General features: G+C 32.6%; 1 protein-coding gene across 3 annotated transcripts in view; it reads right to left on the minus strand.

The window, feature by feature from the left end:
• Positions 1-13,000, minus strand: part of LOC107139197 (sister chromatid cohesion protein PDS5 homolog A) — a 125,473-nt gene that overhangs the window by 62,401 nt on the left and 50,072 nt on the right. For all 3 annotated transcript variants that reach the window (XR_007341064.1, XM_015482051.2, XM_048784357.1), the window contains exons 2-7: positions 12,479-12,682; positions 10,413-10,499; positions 9,781-9,878; positions 5,871-5,997; positions 2,965-3,045; positions 753-893 (exon numbers count right to left, since the gene is read on the minus strand). Coding sequence is in view for 2 of the 3 variants with exons in the window: in XM_015482051.2 (XP_015337537.1) it covers positions 753-893; positions 2,965-3,045; positions 5,871-5,997; positions 9,781-9,878; positions 10,413-10,499; positions 12,479-12,682 (738 nt within the window). In the remaining variant the exon portion in view is untranslated. The remainder of the gene's footprint in view (positions 1-752; positions 894-2,964; positions 3,046-5,870; positions 5,998-9,780; positions 9,879-10,412; positions 10,500-12,478; positions 12,683-13,000) is intronic.

Here is a 13,000-nt window from a genome sequence, read left to right on the forward strand (position 1 = left end):
GGGGTGGGTTCCCGGGGATTGAACTCAGGGACACTTGACCACTGAGCCACATCTCCAGTCCTATTTTGTATTTTATTTAGAGACAGGGTCTCACTGAGTTGCTTAGCACCTTGCTAAATTGCTGAGGCTGGCTTTGAACTTGCAGTCTTCCTGCCTCCGCCTCCCAAGCCGCTGGGATTACAGGTGTGTGATACTGCACCCAGCTAAAGTGTTATCTTCTATAGTTCAATTAAGATGGGGGATTAAGTGTCAAGTTTTTATTTTGAGAAGTCAGAAATTCCTTGTTAAGTTAACAATAAAAAAACAGATATACTCCCAATCCATTTAATAAAATTTCTGTCTTTGACCTATACCATATGAGGGTTACAAAGTTATAATTGAGGCCCTTTGAGCATTCAGCTTAAAATCTCACTGTTTTAAAATATAACTAATCAATGAATACCATTTAACAACAACATACTGTATATTACAAATTTCAAAGATAACAACATTTTTCAAATCTATTTATTATTTGTGTCACTATGTTTATCAGTATGTACTTAACAAACATGTATATTACAATTTTGTAGCATCAAATCTTCTTTTACCCAGAAGAGAGATACTAGTTTATTTAAATGATTAAAGCTGTGTACTTTAAAGGAAAGGATATAAATTGAACTCACATTTTATTCTTTTACAGTTAAGGGAAAAATTCTCCGATTAACATTTTTTTTCTTAAAAGCTTAAAGGGCTTGAAAATTGGTCAATCCTACCTTCAATTTGAATTCAAGCTGCGGCATGACAGATAATAATAAATGAGGATCTATAGCAAAAAGTTCCTGAATCAGATCAAATACATGTTCTGACAAATCACTTACTGACGATCTTCCCAGCACCAGGACTTGATTGAAAAACTATAGGAAATATTAAAAACAAAAATATGTATTTTATTTTAAAAATTCAATGTTTTCTATGAACATGTTTTGTTTTTTTTTTTTTGAAAACAACAGCATCAGTTATCACATATACAATAGAAGGGGATGATACAGGACAGGCGTTTGAATCACTAATACATAATAGTAATAGAACAGTCATCTAAATAGCAAAAGAAATAAACTTCCAGATAATATTAAATCATGAATGTTAGAAAAATTTGGCTGTGCTTCAAATAAGGATGATATTTCTGAGAATCTTAATTTTCACCAAAATAAAACAATTTAAGCAGTTTGTGTAGTTCATTATAGAAAATTTTATGGTTATTTCATTGTAACAGAAAAAATTAAAATATCAATCTCTGATTTTTATTTAAAAATTATTTTGAAGAAATTGATCTAATTTTCCCAAGTTTTTTAGTAATTAAAAAAATATTTAAAATGGGGGATGAATTTATGTTGTTAATACCCAGAGAAAATCAAATACATTTCAACTCAGAGGATAGAGAGAAAGAAAAGTTGATGATGCAGAAATAAGTTGATAATTTAAGAGTATTAGAGAAAATAAAGTATATATAACATCAGGAACACAAATTAAAAGATTGCACCCTCTCCAAGCACACTTAGCAGAAAGCATTGTATTTTAAAATTCGAAAAAGGGAGTTGTATACATATAACATAAATATGTATATCTGCATCATAAAATGACATGCTTCTTGGGCTGGGAGTGTAGCTCAGTGGTAGAGCACTTGACTGGTGTGTTCAAGGCCCTAGGTTTGATCATCAAATCCCCAAATATCTTTCAAAGAGCAACATAAATTAAGAGTTAACAGATATTTATATTTACTATGTGAACTGTGGAAAGAATGAGAAAGGTAGTTTTTATAAAATCCAGACATAAATGAGCACAGAATGCTTCCTCTGGAAGTTTATATGAAACCTATAAGTGACAGTTATTTCTGAAAATTGAGGACAGAGGATTTGAGGTTGAAAGATACTTTTCACTTACACTCATGCTATCTGAAAATATTTTAATCCATTAAATATTAATTTACTAATTGAAATAATACTAATGCTACACCCTCATTTGTCTTTTATATGAGGAAAATAAATATTCAACAACAGATGTATGTTAGATTCACAATGATTTGTAAAGGAAAACACTGAAGAAACCTTAGTACAAGGCAATAGAGAAATGGGTATATATTAAGTTAAAGGAACATTTACAGTTACTCATATTATAAATAAAAAGTCAAAACAGAGAAATAAATTAAAATAGATATGAATATGAACAAATGTGCAAGAGAATTAATTCCTTTATTAAGGTAGTAGAATTACAAATAGTTCTTTTCCCAAGTTTTTTTTTTTAGTTTAATTGAAAAAAAAAAAAAGAACAAACTTTGATTCAAGTTTTTAAAAACATTTATTTAACAATTATTCAAGAGGAAGAAACAGGGGGTTCAGAAGAATGATCTAGAAGACACAAAGAGGAAAATGTATAGATAAAGACAGACTCAGGTAAACATGCAGGGAGAAGGTGAAAGAGATTAGCATATCTGGGAAATAAGACAAATAGAAATACAAATACAAATGCAGAAGAGAGGGTAGGAGTTTTCAGAAAATAATTTCAACCATCTGGTACCTTTTTTTTCCCCTTGGCTAGGGAATAAACCCAGGGCATTTCAATACTGAGTTATGTCCCCAGCCCCTTTTACTTTTTATTTTGAGACAAGGTTTTGCTAAACTGCTGAGGCTGTCTAGAAACTTGCAATCCTCCTGCCTCAGTCTCCCAAGTCACTGGGATTACAGGTGTGCATCACTGCACCTGGCCATCTTGTACCATTTTAAATCAATGACAATAAAGTTTATGAAGATATGCTGCATTTCTTCCACTGATCACATTTTGAAATATAAGTAATACCTTCACACTTACTCTTAAGTAGACTAAATAATTTATATTATAAATAAATCTGTATGTAAATGGTTCTAATAAATTAGTATAATGGATTAAAAATTACACAATTATATAATAAATATAGACAGAAATACATACATTGGCAATGCATGCCTCAATAGTCTGGACTGTCCTTTTCAATAGGACTTTTGCAAGGTCGAAGGACTGTTTGTTTAAATTCTAAAAAAAATAAAAACATGCAGAGTTACAAATGAATTGGTGAATTAATAAAATATTATCATTATTAGAACAGTGTACTTGTCAAGTCTACTAAAATTTGAAACCAAAAAAAAATTAACAATTCCTTTGGGTAAACAATTCCATATGGTAAAACCATTTCCTCTGTTAAGTGCTCTTAAATGCAGAAGTTACAAATTGAACAACAAATCAAAACTAACAAGCATTAGACAGCCCAAACTGTAACCCTATATTGTTTCACTAAACTGAAAATGGGCCTAAGACATTTTGATTTTGTTTATCTGTTAATCGATATGACTTAACAACTATACCCATGTACCCTGAAACACACACACACACACACACACACACACACAACTAACCAACCTACCATGCTCAATATTTCTTAATTCAATATTGCTTAATGTGTGTTCTCAAGAAAAGTAGACCTGGAAAGTGTTCCATAGAAAAAAGGTTCTTAATCAACTGTATTTTTGAAATGGTGAATAGTATGCTCCTTCTTCCAGTCCAATATACTATGACAAATTAAAGAGTCTGAGAAAGACTATAGTAATGATGCATTTAATTTTTTAAAAAAGAAAATGTATTGAAAAAGGAATTCTTTTTTGAATAATACCTGTTAACATCTTTATACTACAAAGATTTGAATCAAGGTGAGATTCATTTACCATCAACTTGCACTTTTCAAAAAGAGACTAGGAAAGTCTACACTCCCACTGATCAGCAAATATTTTATGTAAAGAACCCTACAGTAAATATTTTAGGTTTTCTGGGTCATCCAGTCACTACAGTAACTATATAACTCTGCTGCGATAGTGTAAAAATAGTCATGAACAAAAATAAAAACACATAAGCATGGCTGTGTTCCAATAGTTCGCCTATCCTTGGGGGATAAACTCCAAGACCACAGTCAATGTCTGAAACCATTTATAGTAGTGAATCCTATATAAACAGGTTGAATACACTTGGGATCAGAAGTGTTTATGGTTTGGAACATTTAAATATACAAAATGAGACATCTTGGGGATAGGACCCAAGTTAAACATGAAATTCACTTGTGTTTTGTATAAAACTTATACACATAGCCTGAAGATAATTTTATACAATATTTTTATATTTTTATACTTTTATAATCAACTGTGTTTTTACTGCAAATCCTCACATGAGGTCAGTGGTGGAATTTTTACCTGTGGCATCAAATTAGCACTGAAAACATTTCAGATTTTGCAGCATTTTAGATTTTGGATTATCCTGAACCTATATTTTTTCCTATACTTCTTAGAATAGATTTTAGTAACATCAGCACATAATTTTTCCTGCTTTCCTTATTATAACAAGATTTTTACCATTTTTTACTTAAAGGAAGCATTTTATGGCTTTTTAACAAATTTTAATCTAAACTGCTGGCATCACTGCTCTTGTGTTCTGGGGTCATTCTGAAATAAAATAAGGGTTAAACACAAGCATTTGCTATCCATGCAGCTGATAACCAAATTGGCTACAAGTAACTAACAGGCAGGTTGCATATACAGTGTGGATACACTGAACAATGGGATAACTTACATTGGATGTGATATGCTGGACAAAGAAATAATTAGTGTTGGGCAGGACAGAGCAGGATGGTGCAAGATTTCCTCACAGTAGTCAGAATAGCATGCAATTTGGAACTTATGAATTGCTTATTTCTGGAGTTTTCCATTTAATGTTTTGGACCATGGTTAACGAGTGGTAAACAAAATGTGGAAAGCAAAACCATGGATAAGAGGGACTACTGTACTTACGTAAATAAGTAATAATTAATAGTTCAGATTTGATCTATAAGCCATAGCTTCCTGACCTCTGCTCTAGGCTTTTATACATTGCCAAAAGGATAAATTAGTTTTAAACTAAGTTAATGTTTCCATTTCTCAAAAGGGTTTAAATCTCAATCATAACAATACTCTTTATCAAGAATATACACACCAAATACGCTATCTCCTCTTAAAAATTTTTCTCTTGTTCTACCTGATATGTGCTTGTTTTTGCCATACTCTCAAAATTTTTACCAACTATAGATTCATTTAAATTAATAAAATGCAAATAATATTTAGAGAGTCAAGAAAATAATTTAAAAAGTAACCACATCTTTTTGTGAATAAGTATGATTAGATACATTGTTAATCTAATATCTGATAATAGGTTACAGAACCATTAGAGGAAAAGAGCAGGAGGGCAAATATCAACATTGGGGTAGGCTTGAGTAGAGCCCAGTGGTGGAGCTTGTGGGAAGCCAAGTCCTTCAGTTTCTTAGGAGGACCTGATGGAGAGAAATAGAAAAAGGAAACGGGGAGGAATGACACAGCTCTGAATCATCCTTTTCCCCATAACATTAACCATATAGCTCCTACTTCTGCCCAAATCTTTCAGAAAGTACCTAAGAAAAGGTACAATATAGGTTCTGAAAAGAAATCTGCACCCCCATGTTCCATGTTACAAAGGAGGAAATACATTTCTTTATCAAACAAAATTAACTAAAAAGACAATACCCCAACTCTTATAATTCCCAGACTGATTATGAGTGGTGAAAACAAAACATTTCTAGTCTCCAGAAAACAAGTATCATTTAACTGAATGAAAATCTTACACAATACATTAATCAATATATATTTTAACAAAATAGCTATAAAACTAATATTCTTTTATTTAGGGCTAGAGAGTGACAGTGACAACAATTACACAGATTGCAAATGGTCAAAAACCAATCATTTACTCATATATGTAGCACTACCTTTAAATATTAATATTCAATATCTTCATACTATACAGACCTTATGTGCAGGTATGAGGTTAATAAGAATGGAGTCCAATAATTCTTGAGTAACTCCATCACCTTCCATGATGATAGAACTCATCAAGTCTAGCATATGCATTTGTACCTTCTTATTGTGGCTATTGCTAAAAAAAAAAAAAGAAGAAGAAGAAGAAAATGAAGCATACAAAAAGGCAAACTTCCCAGTTTAGAACAATCATCTCAGATGTAAAAAGATTTTCATTTGAGGAAACCATGTCAATAATAGCAAAGAAATCTTGACTGTTGTATTTATTTTCTCCCTCTGTTGATTATTACAGTGTCTGTAATGTATTGTTCTAAAGTATTTTTAAAAAACAAAGACTACTTTACTTTCTAATGAAGTGCATGGTATGCAGTTTTGTTTCTTTTTCTCCCTCTCTTTATAACACACACACACACACACACACACACAGGGAGAGAGAAAAAGACCCATTGAGAACTAGGATTTTAAGAAAAAGAATGAAAAACTTTTAAAAAGTTGGTAGGAAAACTGCCATATTATTAGATACAAGTTTCCTCAACTTTGAGAAAGATACCCTTTTGCATGCCTACATTTAAATACCTTACTTAATTTATAAAACACCAAGATTTTAAAGAATAAATTATATAGTTATCTCTATAGTGTCTGGAGCTGGGGTACTGAAGAGCTTGATACAAAACAATACTAAACAATCTGAGCACTTGGCTCCCAGATGCATATATACTTGAAGGTAGGAAAGGAGTAGAGGGAAAAGAGATGGAGAGACTTTAAAAAAATATATTCTATGAAATAAAAGGGACAGGATTTAACCTTGTTATCTGTAACAACCAAAAACTAGATAAAGTATATGAAAGAGCAGTTTTCAGATATTGGACATAATGCAACTATTGCTGAGGGATAAGACCAATAAAGTGGACCCACAATTTTCCAAACTTCTGTTGGTATATTTTTAGGATGTAGTGCAAGAAGGGAGGTCCTGGCAGATTCTAATGGTTTCCCAGAGTCTAGGTAGGCTACAGATTGCAGAGGAGCAGAGTACCAGAGGGGAGCTCAAAGAGTCTTTTGATGGTTAAAGATCAGCACATACATATGAGAAAATTCCCTGACTTTGGGGAAATATCCTACCTAATAGAGCAGAGGAAATAATCCCCAGAACTAACAATGGAGTTTGGAAGAGGAATCAGAAGAGTATAAACCCACAGGTTCTAGAAGCTCAATGAGCCCCCAAAGTTCAAGAAACAGGAAGAAAACTTCATGATACACCATAATTAAATCAACTGAAATAAATGAAAGAGAACATCTTAAATGCAACTAGAGAAAAAAATACATCATATTTCAGAAGAAAAAAGGTTAAAAATAACAAATATCTTATTAAAAACAATGCAAGCCAAAAAAAAAGAACGAATACCATCTTTAAAAGTACTAAAAGAAGCTGGGTGTGGTAGCACAAGCCTATAATCCTAGCGGCTTGGGAGGCTGAGACAGCAAGATTGCAGGTGCAAAGCCAGCCTTAGCAATGGCCAACTCAGTGAGACCCTGTCTCTAAATAAAATACAAACTAGGGCTGGGGATGTGGCTCAGTGGTCAAGTGCCCCTGAGTTTAATACCTGGTACCCCCCACACACCAAAAAAAGTACCAAAAGAGGGCTGGGGAGGTAGCTCAGAGTACAGTGGCTGCCTAGCATGCATGAGGCTCTGGATTTTACTCTGAGCTCTAGAGGGTGACTAAAAGAGTGGCGAGAGGAGAGTACCAATCTAGAACTCTACAATGTTCTAAAATGCATGTGAAATAGATATTTTTCAGACATACAAAAGATGAACAAATTCCATCACCATCAGACCTGAACTACAGAAAAGTCCTTCAGACTAAAGAAAATTATAATAGGTATGAATCTGGACTTATGCAAAGGAATGATGAATACAAGATTTGGTAAATAAGTTCCTCTTTTAAAAGTCTTTTGTTTACTCATACCTAATTGTGAATTATTTCAATTAATTTGATAAACAACGAAGTCATCAAATTCAGGGAATAAAAACATTAATAGGGTCAAAGAAAAGTGTGTGTATGTAAAGTAATTTTGAGAGGGAATAATTGCAGAGTGGAAAGAAAGACTGAAATAGATAGTTAAGGTTATAAAAGGGGCAGGTAACTTCACAAATTGGTTGTGGTGATTAATCTTAATTTCAATTTCAAAAGAAATGCTTGCAAAAAACTGATACAATGTAAACTAAACAATGGCCATAAACTGTCCCCACTCCTACAAATATGTCCCTTTACAATGGTGCTACTCCCACTACAAGATAGGGAGTCTATCTAACCAAACCTTGAATCTGGATTAGTCTTTGTGTCTTGCTGGGCCAATACAATAGAAGCTACCAAAAGTTTAAAAGTGCTTTTGCAGTGAAATTTGCCCTTTCTTGATACCTCTGAAACCTAGTCAATAGAGGAATAGACTAGACTAGTCTGCTGGATGATAAAAGACATGTGACTCATTCATTCTATTACTTTAGCCAGCTGCCAGAAGATCTGCCAAAGGACTGTAACACAGTAGAGAATCAGACCAGACAAAACACTATCAAGCTGAATCATGGGCTAAATTACACTCTCGAATTATATTTTGTTTTATTATGCAGCAAAAGTTAACTAATTCAAAAGTAAAGTTGATAAAGTCTATTGTTTACTCTAATGGTCTGCAGGTAGTCAAATACCATGAAGTCTTTTCTCATGCAGTCTTTCTTAATTTTCCATTTCCAGACCAAGTAAGTTTCTATCTCTAGACCAAGCTGATTTGGTCCTCTCCTGTTTATTATAGATGTTATCTAATTATATATTCTATCAAAGTAAAGGGAAAAAGTGATTTACTAGTCATAGAAGTTTACAGAAAACTCCAGAATAAAATGTTACCAGTATGCAAGCCATTAGCCACATGTAGCTATTGGATATCTGAAGTATGAATAGAACCACATATTGAAAGGATAATCCTTTTGGATACAATGTGATAAATAAAATGTGTTATTAAAATGAATCTCACCTGCTTCTTTCTACCTTTCTTAATGTGGACTCTAGAAAATTTATAACTTATGTGAGATATGTTATGTTTACATGCAATGTAATGCTTTAGAACACATCTTATAATGATGCTTGGTTTACTATTTAAAAAACAAACGAACAATAAAAACTGGATTGCAATCAGAGTTTGGGCTCTTGTGTCCAAAAATCTGTACAAGGGCAAGTTATCACATTACCTCTAAATTAGTTGTTCCCCTATTTCTATAAAAAAAGAGCTGATTTAGGCAATGTTTAAGATTTTTTTTTTCCTAGCTCTAAAATAAGACACACTTGTGTGTGTGTGTGTGTGTGTGTGTGTGTGTGTGTGTAGCAGTGCTGGGGATTGAATCCAGGGCCTTCTGCACATGAGGCAAGCACTCTACCAACAGAGCTATATCCCCAGACCCAAAATAAGACACCAAAGTTGGTGTGCTTAAGAACTGAATTATTATGCCTCCCAGCACTAATGGTACATATATTTATACAATCTTATAATATAGTACTGTATTGTTTAAGGTCTCATACCATTTGCTTTACAACTATAGGCTGTTGCCTCCATTGAAAATAAGATTCTTTAAATCAAACACTCTGCTTTATATTTCTCTACTGTCCCAGCACAGAGTGAATGAGGCACAGAAGAGTCAACCAATAAATTCACACCATAAATTTAAAATGGCACTATAATGACAAAGACAGTTTTCAGGCAACAAAATTGTTTATTTTATGATTCATATTAAGTTTTCTAAAGAAAACAATTCCTTATAATTCTAAAAAATTCTTATCCACATAGATAGAGTACATGACACTTCAATAAACAGCAAGGAAAAGATAAGTAGATATGTTTTTCAAAAAACTTACTTTATCACAGAGAAGAGAGTCCTAAAAAGCTGGATAAAAATTTCATTGCAATCTTCCAATTCAAAGCAGATGTTATATGATTTAACCCAAGCTAAATTCTTAAATAAATAAATAAATAAATTTATTACATATATACAGAATGATTACACAAAAACTCATTAGTAAAATTTAATTTTTTGAAATATTAATCTATATTAAAGCCTATAAGATTCAACATAAACTTGTAAGTTATTAGTCATTCACTCTGATCTTTAAAAAGACATATACCTAATGGCATCAATTTTCTCAAATTGAAAAACAGTGAATATTTAGGGGTTGGCAGACACATATAAACAAATAAAATTTAAGGAGCAGTGAAAATCCATTTTTAGATTAGAAAAGAATAAAACCAGAAAAGTGAAAACAATAGGTAGTGTTTCAAAGCATCTAATACCTTTTTCCAGTATATTATCTTTTCAGGTTATAAGGAATAATAAAAAGATTAGATTTTCCTTATGAAATGTAGAAGGCATTTTATTAACTGGGCTTTGTATAAAACAAAAAATTCTTGATTTACATTATAAAGTTACCAGAAAGAATTTTCAACTATGTGAAATAATTTCATATATATTAAATAAAGTGTTATATTTTACCTCCAATAAATAAAAGTATCTATTAAACTGCGGACTCTTTGTATCCTCCAAACCTTTTAATTGTCTGGTAATAAACAAAAATATGTCCTGTTAAAAAAATAATAAAATATATTAGACACAAATTCTTATCATTCTTTGACAACATACAAAGTCTGTATATATATTAACTGTTACAAACTACAATAAAAGAACTCTCTGGCCAAATATCTTGGGATTGACCTAGTCCATTATTTAAAATGATTGGAAAAGATGAAGTCAAACAAAATAATACTTTTCTTATTCTGAGAACATACATTCTATATTTTATTGCCTTCTACTATAGCACTTCCGCTCCATTAACTACCCTCACCTTGCAACATGGAAAACTATCATCATTTTTAAGGAACTGAATTAGTTTTTCCATTATTCTTTCCTAGATGTAAACAGGAATTTTCATCAGTTTTGAATATGATGTTCAACTACAAAGTTTTAAGAAATAGAGGCCATAGATTATTGGTCTAAAGGTTGATGATAATGTTCCTTTTTTGTACCAGGAATCAAATCCAAGGGAGCTTATCTACTAAGTCACATCCCCAGCCTGTTTTCTTTTTTGTTTTTAGGCAGGGTCTTGATAAGCTGCTTAGAGCCTTGCTAAGTTGCTAGTGCTGGCTCTGAACCTGTGATCTTCCTGTGTCAGTCTCTCAAGGTGCTGGAAATACAGATGTGTGCCACCACACCCAGTGATAGTGTTCCATTTCTTAATAAACTTTCTTTATACAGTTTAACTTAAAATTTTAGTATCAATATGGCACAAAATGATTTTTGTACTGTTGTAATCACCCCTTATCCAGAGGGGATATATTCCAAGATCACCAGTGGATGCCTGAGACTACAGATAATATGGAACTATTTTTTTTTCCTACATATACATACCAATGATAAAGTTTAATTTATAAATTAGGCACAGTAAGACAATAACAAAAACTAATAATGAAACAGTCAAAACAACATAAAAGTTTGTACTCTGAAGCCATTATTAAGTAAAATAAGGGTTACTTGAATACAAGCACTAAGATACCTGCCACAGTTGATCTGAACATATTTAGTGTGAATACTCTGGGAAAGGCACGATTCATGTCTCAGGAGGGATGAATCAGGATAGTACAATATTTCATTATGCCACTCAAAATGGTGTGAACTATGAAACTTGTGAATTGTTTATTTCTGGAATTTTCCAGTTATTTTATTTTATGTACCAGAGATTGAGCCCACAGCTTCATGCATACTAGGCAAATGTTCTCACTGAGCCACATTCCATTTAATATTTTTGGATCATGGTTGACCATAGCTTAAAAACTGTGGAAAGAGAAACCATGGATGGGGAGGGAGGCATTTAGAACAAAGCAGTCCAGAGAATTAAAATTTGCCAAGAATAAAATTATCTGAATGATATAAATCAGCACAGGAAATCAATTTAAGAAGACTTTCTAAAACATTTTCAATGAAGGTAGAACCATCAAGATGATCATATAGTCCCCCTCCAGTACTTGAACAAAGGGGTGCTTTACCACTGAACTACATCCCCATCCCTTTATATTTTTAACTTTGAAACAGGCTCTTATTAAGTTGCCCAGACTGGCCTCAAACTAGTAGTCCTCCTGCCTCAAACTCCTGAGCCACTGAGATTATAAGAGTGTACAACCACACCTGACAACAAGCATACAGTTGTGCATGCTGAATAACTGTAAGCAAGAAGTTATTTGAATGTGTAAGTTCTGGTATACTATTGTTTTTAAAACTATCATTGATCTGCTATTTATTCCATAAACATAGCCCTCTGGGATTTGTGGCAGATTAGCCTGAAGGCTAAATATGAATTCACAAGTACAGGTTTTATGTTTCAATGCTTCATAAAAATAACAGTCATTTTTGTAGATACTCAATGTATATTAATTGAACAACTAATTGGTTTTATAACTTATGATATAATTTTTCAATGACAAGAATAATGTGAAACTTGTTGATAAGAGTAAACTACAATAAAAATAAAAATAAAAGTGAAATTATTTTGCAAAAATTGTATTTACCTTAAGTTTATCGTGGGAAGTATATGGAGCTTCTGGGGCATAGATTCGAAATATGTCTGCCAAACAACATGCTACAAGGAGACGCACATCTTTATTAGGGTTCCTGAGGAAGAATTCAGATGCAAGATGCAAGGCTAGTGGGAGATACTGCTGTTTTTCATCTTCTGAGTCCTGATCCATATCCATAAAGGTCTTGACTACCATCTATAAAAATACACAAAAGAAAAGTAATCAATTGATGGTATGTAATAACCAGTAGGAGATGCATTTTTCTAATTTTTATTCTAATTTGTTATTTATGACAACAGAATGCATTACAATTCATATTACACATATAAATTACTATTTTTCATATCTCTGGCTATATACAAAGTATATTCACACTATTCATGTCTTCATACATGTTCTTAGGTTAATGATGTCCATCTCATTCCACCTTCATTTCTACCCCCGTGCCCAACCCTTTACCCTATCTAGAGTTCTTGTAATCTTCTCATGCCCCCCCCCCCCCGCCACAACCCC

The sequence above is a fragment of the Marmota marmota genome, unplaced genomic scaffold, assembly GCF_001458135.2.
Source record: "Marmota marmota marmota unplaced genomic scaffold, marMar, whole genome shotgun sequence".
Taxonomy (NCBI): Eukaryota; Metazoa; Chordata; class Mammalia; order Rodentia; family Sciuridae; genus Marmota; species Marmota marmota.